Source organism: Macrobrachium nipponense, chromosome 18 (genome assembly GCF_015104395.2).
Source record: "Macrobrachium nipponense isolate FS-2020 chromosome 18, ASM1510439v2, whole genome shotgun sequence".
Classification (NCBI taxonomy): domain Eukaryota; kingdom Metazoa; phylum Arthropoda; class Malacostraca; order Decapoda; family Palaemonidae; genus Macrobrachium; species Macrobrachium nipponense.
The window spans coordinates 23,797,534-23,815,622 of record NC_087211.1 but is presented as its reverse complement, the minus strand read 5'-3'; the positions used below and the strand labels follow the sequence as shown (position 1 = coordinate 23,815,622).

General features: G+C 35.9%; 1 protein-coding gene across 2 annotated transcripts in view; it reads right to left on the bottom strand.

Moving 5' to 3' along the window:
• Window positions 1-9,805, bottom strand: part of LOC135196924 (short stature homeobox protein 2-like) — a 162,515-nt gene extending 152,710 nt beyond the window's left edge. The window contains exon 1 of one of the 2 annotated variants that reach the window (XM_064223761.1): window positions 8,849-9,805. In XM_064223761.1, the coding sequence (XP_064079831.1) occupies window positions 8,849-8,948 (100 nt within the window). In that variant the 5' untranslated portion in view covers window positions 8,949-9,805. The remainder of the gene's footprint in view (window positions 1-8,848) is intronic. The other variant, XM_064223762.1, reaches the window with a different exon arrangement.
• Between the last annotated feature and the right edge of the window lie 8,284 nt (window positions 9,806-18,089).

Sequence of the window (18,089 nt, the reverse complement as noted above, 5' to 3'; positions counted from 1 at the left end):
CAATGAACACATACCGTTACTAACCACATTATCATAGTAAATGAAATGGCACAACTCCGAAGTGTTAAAGTTGCCAACGCGAAGTGAGAACAACTATACCCAGTTAACAATTATGAACTGGGGGTCCACAAAAGGTAGGCAGAAAATTTCGAAAACTCTTCCTCTAAAACTGGAAAGTCGAAATAGCGGTCGCTATTACAAGGCAGAACGACATCATCCGGTCATACTGATATATATCAGCTGGAAATAGACCTCTTCAATTATCAAGACGCTTCGCTTTTTTTTTAAGGCAGTTGGGCGTTACCTTTCTCTACTTATACTTAGGTGTGGGGGCATTTATTGACACTATGTGAGACAATAAGTGAAGGTTAAAGTAGACTCTTTTGATCATTTATTCTTTAAAGCAGTTTTAAGAGGGTACATGGCAACGAATAAATCATTAGAATCGTTGTTCAGTTATTCTTGTACTATAAATGACGGACTCCAGGGTGGCAATTTCGGCGTTTTTGGGGCTGGGATTGCGAGATCATATTCCTACTCCACACATACGCAGATATGATTATATATATATATATATATATATATATATATATATATTATATATATATATATATATATATATATATATATGTGTGTGTGTGTGTGTGTGTGTGTGTGTGTGTGTGTAATGTAATTTGGAAGTCTCATCATTTAATTTCTCTTTATATCATGAATGGCATAAGCAAGTGTACTCACACTAATAAAATAAACTACAAACTTATAAATGTTGCAGATACTGAGCCACAAATCTGAGCGTCCAAAAAAAGCCCAACGATAAATTCAGTCCGCAGTCTCGGTGGTCATCGGAGGATTAGCAACAGCGCAGCAAACGTCCGCTGTACGATGAGGTTTTCTCTACCCTACAGTTTCAGTGGTTTTTCATTGCCCTGGGGGGAGGCGCGAACCCGCGCAATATCCGAGTGGAATGACGTGACACTAACCACTATACCAGCGGACTAGCGTTGCTTGTTGGCAGTCCATAAGGGCACATTAGGTCTCTTATATATCCTGTCTTTTACTGCCTCAATTACGGTTAGCCTTGAGGCAAGGGCCCGTGCTCGTAGAAGGACGGCTTCATCTAAACCAACCACCAATATTACTTGTCAGATACTTATGTGATTGTTACTGTTACAAACAAGAACATATTCTTGTTGTATTCATCCTTATCACCAGAACCTTAATTTGTTTTTTGGGGGACGCTCATTTCAACACGCGTTTCGTCCATCCGGCCAGTCCCATATATCACACGTTACAAGTTCTATTGATAACTTGTCATTCCGTGTCGCAACTGCTTTTATAATGTATATGCCTTTAGATTATTTCTAAAAGACTCCTATTCAGAGGTTCCCTTTCCAAAAGCTGCCGCATCTTGCATGTGTATATGCTTTCAGCGATATCAATGGCAGATTTAAATGTATGTTCACATATATGTACACACAGTCGTCGTAGTAGTTGTTGTTGAAATAGTCATTAACTTAGGAAATTTTTGCTACTATTAATGATTTATTGAAAGAAAACAATGCTCTGATATGTATATCCATTTGGGGGGGAGGGTCACGTGACCAGGTGGCCCCCTTAAATCCTCCACTGATTGATATGTTTCTTTAGGGGGTCTCGTGCACATTTTGGTAGTACTATTATATTCGCAATGTTACCTATACATATAACAAACAGCCAGTTCCATGTAATGACCATTAAGTGAAAGGTTCAAAAGTATCAAAATAGGTGTTGACCACGTAATGGACGCGGTCATCCGATATCCAACCTTTTTCATTTTGTACGGGCCTTTCTTATAGAATTTCGATAAAAACGATTAATGTTAATTATGAATTAATGTTAATTGTAAATGTTTGCGGTCGATATTGAAATCGAGTGCAATACAAAGCGCTTTGAAAATGCGTGTCGCAGGAGAGCGGCTACGGAGAAAGACAAATCTTCCAAGAACAAAGCTCGGCTGCCGTCAGTTGTGAAAACTGAATGGGTCTTACTACAAAAAGGTAATTTAAGACAAACAGACCTTACTATAACATGTATAAATTCATATATTTCATACTGATTAAACATAAGTTCAGTCATTTTAAAACGAACGGAGAGGATCGAGTTCTTACTGGCTGTATCATAAAAAAAAGAAAAAAACAAACAAACTAAGCAATAGCAAAAAACTTTAGGTACGGCATTGTGCGAATTCACGATTTTCCACTGCTTTGGGTATGGTAACACCTAAGCATATAGATACCTGATACGAGAGGTTTTAATTTTTATTCACTTATTTATTTGTTTTTTTTATTCACATATTTTCCTTGGAACTCCCGTCAGTTAGTTCTTGGGATTCTACGTTTGTCATCTACAGTCACTTTGGGGGTCTTAAGAAGCTCTGCAAAGACTAAGGTCTTGACATGACCACCTTTCACTGAAGCCCGACAGGTGACGACCGTCGAATTTTATAAACAGACGTCGCCAGCCGATCTCTCGACAGCCAATCACGATCAGTCTTGAACCTCGGTTTTAGGAGTCTTTACTCCAGCGGCTAATGAGCGATCCATCGCCGTTAGCTGTGCCTGAAAGCTATTTAACGATCGATAAATCGTACAGATCTTCGCGAAATTGGATTTTCGTTGAGCTTCACCGCGCTTCTTAACGAGAACTCTCGCCGTCCTTGGGTATTTCTTGCGTCTCTTTCATTTATGTCTTGTTATCATTTAGTGCTAGACAAAGAAACATTTTGCATTACACACACACATAGTATATATATGCACAAATATGTAATATATGTGATGTGAGTGTGTGTATTTTTTAATAGCCACAAGTCCTTCTCCCCAACTCGATGTTTTGGAAACGCTTGTCGCTACTAAGCCTAGATCTAAATAAAGAGAGAGAGAGAGAGAGAGAGAGAGAGAAAATGAGAGTATTCCCATGCTCGCTCGAGATCCGAACTTGCATCCGGGATATCAGAACGAGTTACCGCCCCAAATAATCCTTAATGTCGGATTCACTTTACCTTGGAAATCTCTCACCTAAAGGGAACTTGAACCGAAGCCTTTCGTATCATGCTCTGAAGTAGACAGTCAACTTATACTTTCGCTTATAAAGAAAAATATAAAAATGTTGTGACTGATGTACATATTCCTGTGATGACATATAAAAATACTAGTGAACCAGTCCGATTAATAACCAAAGATTCCAAAGGCAAAACTTCAACCGGAATTTCTACAGCAAAGTCGAAATCAAATTGAATCTGTCTTGTTAACAGGAGAGATTCGATATTAACCGGTATTTATGGCGTAGCATTCTCTAATACAAAAAGTAACGCTTATATTCGTGAAGAAAGTAACATACATACATAAACACATATAATATTATATTATATATATAAATAATATAAATATACAGTAATGTATATATATATATATATATATATATATATATATATATTTATATATATAAACACTTAAATATAATGCCTATGTTATGGATTCGATCAACAATAACAGGTGCTGGATTTTATATACGAACGCATAATGTGGTCATCTACTGAAAGCTTCAGGTTGTTACGTAGCCTCCCAATGGTAGGGAATGGCAACGTCAGTCCTAATATATAACTCATTTTTAACATATAAGATATTGCAGTTACATGGGATATAACTTCAGACCGGGACAGAGAATAAGTAAAACTGAATTCTCTAATTTTACGAATCACGCGTCTGTATGCGAAACTGTAGTCAATAAGAAACAGTTTTCTATCATTGGTGGTACAAGCCACAGTAACTACCCCACCACCCTTGAGTCTTTATACATTGAAAGACTGGTTCCGTCTTTAAACTCCAACGGGTCTGCTGCTCCTCTATATCTAGCTTAACTGAATTCTTGGGTAGGTTTACAATCTTGGTCAATCGTTCTTCCTCCTCCTCCTCCACTCTAACAGGTTGTTAAGCACTGGGTCTATCTTTTACTAAATGCACGATTCTTGTGACTTGTTTTTTTTAATTTTTTAGTAAAGTTACTAAGATTTTTTTTATATAAGTAGTTATCTGATGTTTTTAATAATTTTTTGTCATGTAATATTTTCAATTAAAATATTTTAATTTTACAGACTCATGCACTGAGATTACGTGCGGAACGTTTCTAATGAATAAACCATGGATTTTATGATGTTTTTAAAAGGAACGTGCTGTTTACCGACATATAATCTATATATATATATATATATATATATATATATATATATATAATATATATATATATATATATATTGTGTGTATATTATATATATGTATGTATATATATATATTATATATATATTTTATATATATTAATATATATATATATGTATTAATATATATTTTATATATACACACATACATAAACATATACAAGTGTATGTTTGCTTGTGGGCGGACTGACTTAAACTATCAGTGGCCTTTCATGTTGAAAGAGGGTAAGGAGTTCATACCAGGTTCCTTATTCCTTCAAGACGTCACTCACCCTTCGGGGTAAGAGCCCGGGCTAAAGCAAAGTCTCTTATTCTTAAGGAATCAACCAATATATACTAGAAATGCTTCTAAAATATTTGTACATTGCACGTCATAAATCATGAGTTTTAAATTCTAATTTTACAAATACCTCTTATCATAATTCACTTTTAATTGGACGAAAATGTTTTTGCATAAAACATTATGAAAATATATTAATTCCGAGGTAGAGCAAATTATATATTAAAGGACATTGTAGCTCGATATACATATACATATATGTATACATAATACATATATATATCATATGTATATATATATATATATATATATATATATATATATATGTATATATGCATATATACTCACAGAACTGGAAGCAGGTTATCTAATACTGAATAAGGAAATGTAACAATTCAGTCCAAAATGTGCGAGACTTAGATTTAACCCTAAAGAGTTTGCTATCGTAGGCCCTTTAGTGCAACACAACGACCAAAGCATCCTAGAATCCATAAGCATTACAAAGACCGTTCCGTCGTTAAATATTCAAGGCTTCCTCAATACTGCAACTGTTTACCGCCAAACTCAGGTAACTGGTTTTCCTCACTTCGTTCTTGTATATATATATATCTATATATATAGTCTCTCTTATATATATATATATATAGATATATATATATTATAATATATATAATACATATATATATATATATATATATATATCTCATATATATATATATATATATATAGGTTAATCTCTACATTTCTTTCTTACAAGTGGGATATATTATGATTTCAACATGATCCTTTTATATCGGTGTTTCCGTATGTGAATATAGTAGTGTTTAGGTTTAAGGATTTTACTCCCAAAAGATCTCTAATATCGGGATACTACAAAGTATTTTGTATTTTTAATGTGTCATACTAATGTTCCCAGTATTTTTTTAAACTTGAAAACGCGACTTTGAATAGGCCGCGTGATGCGTATGTATGTATGTACACATATACAGATATGTACATATATACATAGTATACACACACACACACATATATATATATATATATATATATATATATATATATATATATATATATATATATAATACATATATGGAAATAAACACACGAGAACGTGTTTCACTGAAATAAATTTTTGACTTACAACAGGAATTAACAGTGTTCGGTCCCGCGGTGAGTCAGAATATATATGTATAGGTGTCTATATATATATATATATATATATATATATATATATATATATATATATACATATATTTATATGTATATATATATATACACACACGAACATTACACACATATAATGTAGTAGATTTTTTACACACACCCCCCACTGTGTAGATATATATAATACTATATATATATTATATATATATATATATATATATATATATTTATATGTATAGATTCTATATATATATAGATATATATATTATATATATAGTATATATATATCTTATATATATAACACACAAAATATTGATGCAATTGTCTACGATTTTACTAAACAAACGTCAACATCAGATAATAGATGGAATAAAAGGGAGCACTACGGAACCCATCGATCCCATACAAATGACCCATCTGGGCATTCCGGAGGGTCACTAATTGTTGTTAGGGGTCGGGTAGAGAAGGTCCTTACTCCAAAGGTTATATGGTTGCTCATACCTAATAATAATAATAATAATAATGCTAAGAAATTCACAATCTAGCGAAAAACAGTTTTTGTAATAAAAATCCAGAACTATAAAGTAAATTGTAATGTGTAAAAATATAAAAGCAAAGACTTTCGTCAGTGTTTACGTTAAATCTTTTATTAAACAATAATAAAAACAAATATATTAATAATTTTATTTTAATGACAATAAAAATTACTATTATTTCGATGAATACATTAAAAAGGTGTCCTCAATCATAATGAACTGTATCTGTAATAATAATAATAATAATAATAATAATAATAATAATATAAATTTCATGTGACTGTCATGACGCCCAAATTCCATTTCCCTTTTGCGAAGAAGAAGACGCTGTCTGTGGTCGTTCCAATATCAACATGGTCGCTGAAATGTACAAAATACAATACGAAATTCTAACATTTTTCAAAACACGGGGAAAAAATTCAGCTCAGCCATTGTTAACACCGAAATGGTTTTTTCACTAACGCCACCATTCACAATAACATCCCCGTTGGTATATAATAAAATACATAGTAATATCAGAAGTTAAGTAAACATTTATCAGTATATAAAAAAACAAAAATAAATGGAAAATACCAATAATAATAATAGTAGTAACAGTACAAATAAATAAATAATTCTGTACATATTTCTTTAAATATACATATACATATACATAAAGGTGGATTTGTTTCTCTAATAATAATAATAATAATAATAATAATAATAATAATAATAATAATAATAATAATAATAATAATAATAAGCTGAATTCAACCCTCTTATAAAATTTTTTTTATTGAAGATTATTGCTGCATCGGCTGCATTAATTTGATAGAGGTTCTCTATTTTTCTAATTGCGGTTTTCACATTATTGCTTAAATTGGTGAGCAAAGCACCGAAGGCTGACGTGTCGAAATCAGTCACTAGAAGCGTTCGCCGCTTCTAGTTACCGTTTTTACATGCTAACATTGGGTGCGTTGCTCACCAGTTTAACCAACAATGAGATAACCAAAATTATAAAAATAGATAATAACCTCTATAAAATTAATGCAGCAATAATCTTCAAAAATTAATAATAATAAATAATAACTAATAATAATAATAAATAATAATAATAATCAATAATAAAATAATCCTAATAAATAATTAAGAATAAATAATAAAATAATAAACTAATAACTAATAATAAAAACCGGTTTAACATTTAAAATGTGGCAGGTGAAGTAAATTTCTTCAACGTGTTTTTGGATGTCACTTTTTCTTAAAAACATTTACTTCCACTGATATATTTACGGCACATGTCTTATAACACTGAAGAACGTTGTGCGCTGTAAAGTTTGTTCCCGTTAGCCCTCACCTTGGTCTAGCCTTGTTCTCGCGGAAATAATTGAAAACGTTCTCGACCAATATCAATAAATATAAATGTTTACATGAATCATATTTCCTGGGAAACAGCAAACACTGATTTTTGAACTCCGTGGCTCTTCGATATTTTCAGGGAAGTCGTATTTCTGAATATATACTCAACGCTACTTATTTCCTCCCCTGCAAAATACCTTATTTTTTTAGAAGATTAATTCTCTAAAGAAATATAACGATAGCGAAAAAAAAAATGTATAAAAAGAGATTATTAACAGGCACAAAAAGGAAAACCAAACCAAAGTTATATGATATAAATAAACGGAAAAATAAACTAGTTTTCAGCGAAGATGTCACATGGTTGCTTTTCACTCTGAAGTCATATACTACAGCTGTAAATCATGACAGAACTTTATCATGAATATAACCAACAAAAATACTCACAATTTTCATTCATTTTAGATGTACAGACTTCTAATACTTGTAAATCTAAGTGAATATATTCTTCTGACCAGGCATTTTGCAACAAGAACAAGAACAACAACAACAACAATAATAATAATAATAATAATAAACCATTTTGCATTGTGTGTTACGGTTTAATGTTAAGGTAATTACCATCTAAAACAACAACCACACAAATATGAGAGAGCATGTACATTCATAACTTGTCATGTTTATGCAAATATATATTTTCACTGCATGTACGATCATTTAATATGATTGTAATAATTCCCTAGAAAAATCAAAAGGAGATTTGCAAATACTGAAATCGTAATATACGTGTATATATATATATATATATATATATATATATATATATATATATATATATATATATATATATATATATATATATATATATATATATGGCCAATGATACGAAATATATTAAAATGAAATAATGTACAGTATTTGTTGATGTTGCTGTACAGATATTGTACATTTCCATTCTTCGATATCTTTCCTCCGGAGTTGTATGAATTACAAGTTACAAAGAAACTTCAGGGCATACGCGCAAAAGTCATTAACAGTTCTTACAACTATAGAAAAACAAAACTATGTTGTAAACGACATATTGGGAATGTACATTAAATTTTAAAACATGCTAAAAATGAATTTGTTCGTCGTTAATAAAGAACAGAAGGGAATGAAAATCCGCAAAATTGCAGTGCATAGTAAATTGAATAAATAAAAAATAAATAACTGTAGATTGATTAAAAATGAATGACTTTATCAACACCAGTTGGGCGTCGTTATACGTAGTTACTTTCCCCTTACCTGGTGTACTGGTCAGACGCTCATCCTCATCTGTGGGGGATTTCCTCGCAGCCATCAGCCTGGCAGCATTGCATCCTACGGCAGGAGATAAGGATCCCATGATAGGATGAGAAACACTACCCAGGAGGGCGGCACTCACTTGTGGAGGGGGGGAGGACTCCCGTGTGAGGAGGACGAAGGAGACGCATTATTTCTGAGGCTCGTTTCCCGGTCTTTGTTCCCCAGGCTGCTGCTGCTGCTGCTGTTATTGTTGATCAGGTCCTGCGAACTGCTGACGGAGGTGTCGCCGTTGGGCAGACCGTCCGACGGCTCCGATTTGATCGGCAGAGGCGAGTCGTCGCGGTCGGCGACGGTGCTGGCGAGGTTCCCTTCGTTACCGTCGGGCGTCGCAGTCGAGCTCCTGGCCTTCGTCAGCGTCAAGTTGGCAGCCTCCTCCTGCATATCGGAAGCTTCGACGTCGACTTCTTCGTCCTCCTCGTCCCCTTGGAGGCTCGGGGTTTGGCGGTCGTCGTCGGTCGATAACCTTCGGCGTCTCTTCGGGCTGATAGTTTCGAAACGTCTCGGGGACGAAGGTGAAGGTGACCTGGGCGACGATGGATGCTGATGGAAAGTCAAAGGCGGCAGCTGGGCAGGGGCGCGATGGGCCATCAGCAGGGGCAGAGGGTACGGCAGGCCGGCCGTCGTTATGGGGACAGCCGGGTACCTGGGCAGATCCAAAGGTAAGCCGAGGGGCAAGGCCGGATGGGACATCGCTATTCTCAGGTCGTGAGGACCTGAGGAGTCGGATTCGGTTCCTCCGCCGGGAGTTTCTGAACGCATCGGGTCGGGCCTCGCCGCTGACTGGGCCAGGTACTGAACGCTGAGAGCGCTCTTGGTCGGATCAAAGGACTTGGAAACGAACTCTGTCAATTTTTCCATGGTGGGAGGACTTCGGAAGTTCCCGGGACCCCTCTGACAGTAGTATCGAAGAATCGACTGAAGTTTAACTGAGCCTAATTAATGAAAGAAAAGCCAAAACATATTCAACAAGTGTCAACTTCAGAACATGCTCCAACACTTTCGAGAAAATAATGCTTCTCCTTCGAAGAACACTTCCAGTGACCATCAGTCGAGAACCACAAAATCTAAAGGACCTCCTTTTCTTTACTGAACTTTGTCATCCACTTCAATAACAATGATTAAACCCGACGGCTAAATGTTTCTAATTGTATAATGTACAGAGGAAGCAGTTCTTCCACCGACAGCAACTTCGAAGTCACGCTCGCTTCTTCTCAGGCGTCCCAGCGTTCAGCCAGGCCGGAACCCGTGACAATAGTGGTATAAGTTAACTAATGTGAGTGTATTTAAGCCAAAAACACATGAATTGGATCACTTGTCGGTCAGGATTGGCACTCAACCCATCTTCCACCAATCAGGGGTCGTCTCCATCACTGATACAAAATGGTGGGCGGGGATTCAGCTCCCAGCAATTTGCACAAGTGCCAACTATGAACTTTTCTATTGGTATATTTTATATCCACTTTCAATTAACACAACTCACTTCTGAAATTTCAGTGGTCATTTCTAATGAATACAGAAAGACACTGACTTATTTCAAAGAAAAAATAGCTACCATCACCGAAAAAATATTGATTGATGAAGTATAACTTCTGTTATGTGAGCGCTACCGCAAAGTGGTAGGAGTGGCCAAGCAATCGGTGGGCGGAGTGTGCGTACGCACTTCCCCTCGGTTGGCGGCAAAACTTCCTCAAAACCGGTTAGAGGGGATCAAGATCCCGCTATGAGATGGGTGGACTCTCCTTTCATTGATTTATAATTCAATGATAATTAGGTAGTTCAATGATTCGCTATCTGGTAACTCGCTTCATTAATTCTAGACAATTTCTTTCGTTCCATTCTTTGGTTCTCGGTCGCACTGCCATAAGCACAAAAGATAATCAAAACGTTATTAGACTCGATTGCAGACGCTAACGAGGTTTTTCACACCTCTCAGTGTTGGACATTTCATCGACTCTTAGTCGCTACTGAGAAATGCTCTGAAGAGGAAAACCTTGCCGATGAATAATCTTCAATAGGTTAGACTTAACTCTTCCCAATTTGGTCAATGAAGAGGCTCACAGAACTAGCATCCTGCTGCCTTGTCGGTTTCAGTTCTAATCTGCAGCTCGATTATATATTCTTTTCACTTCCTTTTTCATTTTTTTAAACTGTTTTTACAGATGTTATTTGCATTAATCTGAATTTTGGTCTCTGACAATGTGTACAATGTGACTGTAAGTAGCTTTACAAAATTGTAAGCCTCGTTTGTGGCTTCTGTCGACAACCACAGACTCCGATAATGCAAAGCTGCCACAGAGAGGATCCACTGAATAAACACAGTAAAACGCCCATTTGATTTTTTTTTCTTAACGATGTAAATTTTTGGGGCAAAGGTAATAATTTTTATATACGTCATTTATTTTCCGGGTATCAATAGAAGCTTTTGTTATGATTCTACACCAGAAAAAAAAACTTTTTTTTGGTTTGAACAAAGAATTAAAGTGCTGTTGAAAAACAATGCGAATTCTATGCAAGCACTTTTTTCCACTAATAACGAATGGCCCCTAGGATGTCGCGGGAAAATTCAAAATTCTCAGGGCCACAAACTCAAAAAGGTTGGAACTACAAGGTTAGAGCTTGACGAGAGTATTTTAGGTAGAGCTTCACGAGATCATCTCAGGCAGAGCTCCACGAGAGTATTTTAGGTAGAGCTTCACGAGAGTATTTTAAGCGGAGCTTTACGAGAGTATTTTAGGTAGAGCTTCACGAGAGTATATTTCAGATCACATTCTTAATTGACAAGGTATCAATACTAATCTTAATTTTCACCTTCTTCCGCTGCAACGCGTTCCCCTTATAAAAATATTCTGAAATGTCTGAAGTCCTCCTATCTTCAGCGAGGATTTTATTTTCACTGCCATATTATATCTAGATATAACTTGTATATATTGCATGCAATTATGCATACAGAACACAGGGAGACAGTAGAGCGGTGTATATATAGTACTTTACTCCATTTCACAGGAGCGATAAAAGCACTGACACTTAATCTAAAAGTGGAGAGGGATTCACAAATATATCAAACTCATAGTCAGATAAATGCAAGAATCAATAACCGCTAAGTATGATGAGGTTCCGTCAACCATCAAGTATCGCTCATATATACCGCAGTCAGTAGCAGAGTAAAACTCCGTTGACAATTTAGACCCACCTTCTGTCCTATTCCTATCGCCAATTAAACATAAAATTCCAGCCGCCTTCTTGTATACTTTGCACATAAAATTTCACGTAACTCCCATGACTTGAAGTCCCGTTTCGTGTTTCTTCTGATATTCAAAAGGAGAGCGCTCCATGCACCTTGTATTACTGAGCGGTAACTTCATGCATCTTTTGTTCCTTGACAAGGATATGTTCACGCTTTCGTCCACGGCAAAAGGAGATTTGTCTTCCTCTCGCTAGAAAAACAAGATTTAATAGTTATTCCTTCAGTGCGAAAACGACTTGCTTTGTTGTCTCCTGTTACTCAAGAAACGAGTTCTTACAGGCTAAAGCTTTATTTCTTAAATATTTCTAGCGTTTTCCTTCACTTGACAGATACCATTTGAAACTTCTGTTTTCGATATTCAACAAAAATCGCGCCATGACTTCGAGCGCTACGTAATATATTCAAAATGAATTTCACGAAACCACCGTTATGCCTGACAAAGAGAAGTGATGAATTAGTTTCTTTAAGATACTGCGTTGCTTAAACAATTTTCTGTGTCCTTCGCTACTTCACTTCAATGACTTGGTGTCAGTGTTTTCTGACGCTTTAAAAAAAAAAAACTTTAATTGTATTCCGCAACTCATATCTAACTTTGAGAGCCTTCCCTGATTCGAAGTTATCGTTAATTTCCATTCATTTTTTACCAAAGATCATTTCTGCGCCTTTTCATGTTTGATGAAAACGAAGTCTATATAGAGTCAGCCCCTTGAAAACAACTTCCGATTGAAAAAAGCGCATCGCAAGCAGCTAAAAACTCGCTTTATAAAAAAACTCAAACTCCGATTCGTTTCCAAGAGCCATTTGGCATTTATCATCAGTATTTTACTTCCCTTTATCTGAATAAGACACTCTTCACTTACCCGAAAAAAAAAACTTTTTTTCCCCTTTATTTTGGAAACCCCATATTTGGACGCTTGAAGTTTCTTCACCTCTCTAATACGAAGCGGCCACTTAACTCCCTCTTTCGTCTAAAGAGTCGCCTTCCTCTCGTGAAACAGTCCTTTTCTACCTGCATTCTTAAGAACTATTTTTCCCTCTTTTCAACAAAGGATTAGGTGATCGATTAACTCTTTGTTCGGAGACTGTTTTTGTATTATTATTATTATTATTATTATTATTATTATTATTTTTTTTTTTTTTTTTTTTTTTTTTTTGCTCTATCACAGTCCTCCAATTCGACTGGGTGGTATTTATAGTGTGGGGTTCCGGGTTGCATCCTGCCTCCTTAGGAGTCCATCACTCTTCTTACTATGTGTGCCGTTTCTAGATCACACTCTTCTGCATGAGTCCTGGAGCTACTTCAGCCTCTAGTTTTTCTCGATTCCTTTTCAGGGATCTTGGGATCGTGCCTAGTGCTCCTATGATTATGGGTACGATTTCCACTGGCATATCCCATATCCTTCTTATTTCTATTTTCAGATCTTGATACTTATCCAATTTTTCCTCTCTTTCTCTTCAACTCTGGTGTCCCATGGTATTGCGACATCAATGAGTGATACTTTCTTCTTGACCTTGTCAATCAACGTCACGTCTGGTCTGTTTGCACGTATCACCCTATCCGTTCTGATACCATAGTCCCAGAGGATCTTTGCCTGATCGTTTTCTATCACTCCTTCAGGTTGGTGCTCGTACCACTTATTACTGCAAGGTAGCTGATGTTTCTTGCACAGGCTCCAGTGGAGGGCTTTTGCTACTGAATCATGCCTCTTTTTGTACTGGTTCTGTGCAAGTGCCGGGCATTCACTTGCTATGTGATTTATTGTTTCACTTTTCGTATTGCACTTCCTACATATGGGAGAGATGTTATTTCCGTCTATCGTACTTTGAACATATCTGGTTCTTAGGGCCTGATCTTGTGCCGCTGTTATCATTCCTTCAGTTTCCTTCTTTAGCTCTCCCCTCTGTAGCCATTGCCAATTGTCATCGCTGGCTAGTTCTTTAGTCTGTCTCATGTATTGTCTGTGCATTGGTTTGTTGTGCCAGTCCTCTGTTCTTTCTGTCTTTCTCCTGTCTCTGTATATTTCTGGGTCTTCGTCTGCTTTTATTAGTCCTTCTTCCCATGCACTCTTTAGCCACTCGTCTTCACTGGTTTTCAGATATTGCCCCAGTGCTCTGTTTTCGATGTTGACGCAGTCCTCTATACTTAGTAGTCCTCTCCCTCCTTCCTTTCGTGTTATGTATAGTCTGTCCGTATTTGCTCTTGGGTGTAGTGCTTTGTGTATTGTCATTTGTTTCCTGGTTTTCTGATCTATGCTGCGGAGTTCTGCCTTCGTCCATTCCACTATTCCTGCGCTGTATCTGATTACTGGCACTGCCCATGTGTTTATGGCTTTTATCATATTTCCGCCGTTGAGTTTTGACTTGAGTATCGCCTTGAGCCTCTGCATATATTCTTTCCTGATCGTGTCCTTCATCTCTTGGTGTTTTATATCTCCTCCTTCCATTATTCCCAGGTATTTGTATCCTGTCTCATCTATGTGTTTGATGTTGCTCCCATCTGGTAGCTTTATCCCTTCAGTTCTCGTTACTTTGCCTTTTTGTATGTTGACTAAGGCGCATTTTTCTATTCCAAACTCCATCCTGATGTCCCCAGATACAATCCTTACAGTCTGGATTAGGGTATCTATTTCCTTGATGCTCTTACCATACAGCTTGATGTCGTCCATGAACATCAGATGGTTGATTTTGTTGCCTCTTTTCTTGAGTTGGTACCCGGCATCCATCTTCTGTAGTACTTTTGTCATGGGAATCATGGCTACTACGAAGAGTAGTGGGGACAGTGAGTCGCCCTGGAAGATCCCTCTCCTGATATTAACCTCTGCTAGTCTTATTCCAGAGCTTGTAAGTATTGTATTCCAGTTGCGCATTGTATTTTTGAGGAAGCTGATGGTATTTTCCTCTGCCCCATATATTTTATTATTATTATTATTTTATTATTTATTTTATTATTATGATTATTATTATTATTATTTTATTATTATTATTATTATATTATTATTATTATTATGCTAATAATTGAATTCGTATCTGGATTTTTGTCTCGAAATTCTTAGTTAACTATTAAGATGTGAAACTGAAATAATTCAGAGGGACCATGATGGGGAGAGCAAAAGGCCCAAAGCTCAAACTGGTCACTGGACTTACACACACACACACACACACATACCAAAGGAAGGGAGAATACGCACCACTTAAGGAAAAACATCGATTGAATTCGTTTTCTGTCTCAGTTAAGAGACCTAGAGTTGCATTCTAGCGCACGCGGGTCAGATTTCTATAACAGCTTTCTGAGTTTCTTATAATTATACTAGAAATTTATTCTATTTTTATTCAGTATATGAAACCTATTCATATGGAACAAAGCCACAGGGGACATTGATTTGAAATTCAAGCTTCCAAAATATATGTTGGTTTCAACCTCCCGCCACAGACCCCCACCGCGGCAGTGACTGATCATGATACAGAGGAGGTGATTATTTTTTCATTGTCCTTGGGAAGAGGCAAAACCCGCGACGTCCGAGTGACACACCACGACACTAACACTGTACCAGCGCACAAGCATCAGTTACTACGTGTTTTCTATTATATTATTATCATTTTACTACAATGACAAGCAGAAAAGGCCGGACACCTCACGAACGGGTTTCTACAGAAGGGGACTGGGATCATAAGAATAGATGACTTCTCACACAAATATGACGAAGCCAATTAAAGTATGCCAAAGGATCGTGGCCCTTCAACTTAATTACGGTCATCTCATAAAAGATCGTCCTAAAACCAGGAATTATTCAAGGAAATACTTTTAAATGAACATAATGTTTACTCCAGAACGTGGCAGAGTATAACTTCAGAACATCGGATACTATTCTAACATTAATACAACCCTAATCCAAAACCGTAAGTACAGTAAGGCTCGAAATGGCCAGTGGTTAGACTGCTCCGTACATGGATGGGTGACCATAAATAAATACCAAATGCTACTGCGTGAGCGGAGTAACAATTTTCTTAATATAAAGACTACCAGTAAATGCTCTGTCGTTGACATAAAAATGATGTGAGAATACTAAGGTGTCTGACGAGGAGGAATATATTAATGTAATTGAATATCATTTCCACCGACATAACCATATTATAACTTACATGTCTTACAACTATGAATAACTGTTGCGACAGAAGGAATTATCCAGATATTCATAAAGGTTCTCAAGTCAAGTAATCAGTATTAATGCGAACTCCGCTCTTGTCTTTCTCGCTCGCTTCACTGCATTCCAGCTAGACATTTATTTTCACTATTTGCAAGAGTTGCAAATTCAAATTGCACGAAGTTGAGGTTGGTTCCAAAATGATGATACTACACATACCGTCTTGAAGCCTATTCTAATATCAGCAAACAATGATTTAAACAAAATAATATAATATTAATAATAATATCCAAGTTGCCAGAATATTGCAGCACAAATCGCAAATCACTACTCTTGTAGAAACCAGAAAACAGAATCTCCAAGGGTATGCAGAACTTCAAAAATTCTATCAGATTATTTCTGTTTAATGCCAACAGTGCACACACAGTGTTAGAAATATTTATTATTTTTCTTTAATTCATAAACTATATATATAGATATATATATATATAATATATATATATATATATATGTTTATATACATATATATATAATATGTATATATAATATATATATAATATATAAATATATACTATATACTATATATATATAGATATATATATATATCTATATATATATATATGATATGATATGATATGACTATATGATATGAGATGATATGATTCCTCTAAAGGCCCAATGTGCTTACGTGTGCGTGTATACGCACTTCAGTGAGTAGACGGGGTTGGGTGTAGATGGCATGCTGATGAGACTTCTGTGGCCATACACAGAATGGCTTGTGTTGCTGAAATTTCTGGAAATAGGTTCATCCATGATTCAGGAATATAGCAGTAATTGTGTCGCGACGCTGCTACATAATTTCTTCTTGTTAGAAGTAAATTTTAAATACACATATACTATATACATACGTATATATATATATATATATATATATATATATATATATATATATATATATTCTACAAAGGACAGACGTCGCCTACTTCATAGTTTGTCGAGCACAACTGGACATATTTTTCCCGTGAACTTTGCAGGAAAAGGATTCAGAGGGATTTTAGTCTTGTCAGTAATACATTTCGCAGCAGAAATGGCGATAACGGCGCTTAATATGTTTAACATAATGAAACAGAAATTGCGTAAATTGGATGTAATAACAGTTATCATGAGGAAGGCATTTTATGTCATTTCAAAATAACAACGATAATCATGACAACTGTGATTAATAACAGTAAGGCTTCCAGTGCGTTTTAATGATAATAATCTCTATGAATGTTATAACAATAAAAATAATAATAATAATATCTAACGTAACGCGGTCCCAAAATATGGCTGACCAATTTTACATGCAATTTCTTAAAAGCAAATATTATTCTGGCACATTTCTAGAAATGATTAAAAGATCCACAGTATAAACACATGCACACATATATATATACACACACAATATACTAGCTGACCAACCCGGCACTGCCCGGGAAAACTCTGAATGACAACCGATAAACTCTCTCTCTCTCTCTCTCTCTCTCTCTCTTATCCCTCTTACTCTTTCTCACTCTCTCCCTTCCATATTAAGATCGATGTTTCAGTTACATTGTCCAGCATTTTTGACATTTTATATTTCACCACTTCTCACTTCCCATTCCTTATTGGGGTGACCTTGGACTTGATGGGCATCGGGAGTGTCTCTATCATCCCAGTGACCTCAAAACTATCGATTAGACACTAACATCTGTCATTTTTTACATTTTATTTTTTACTCCTTCTCACCCTCCCTTCCTATCGTGGGCTGAACTTA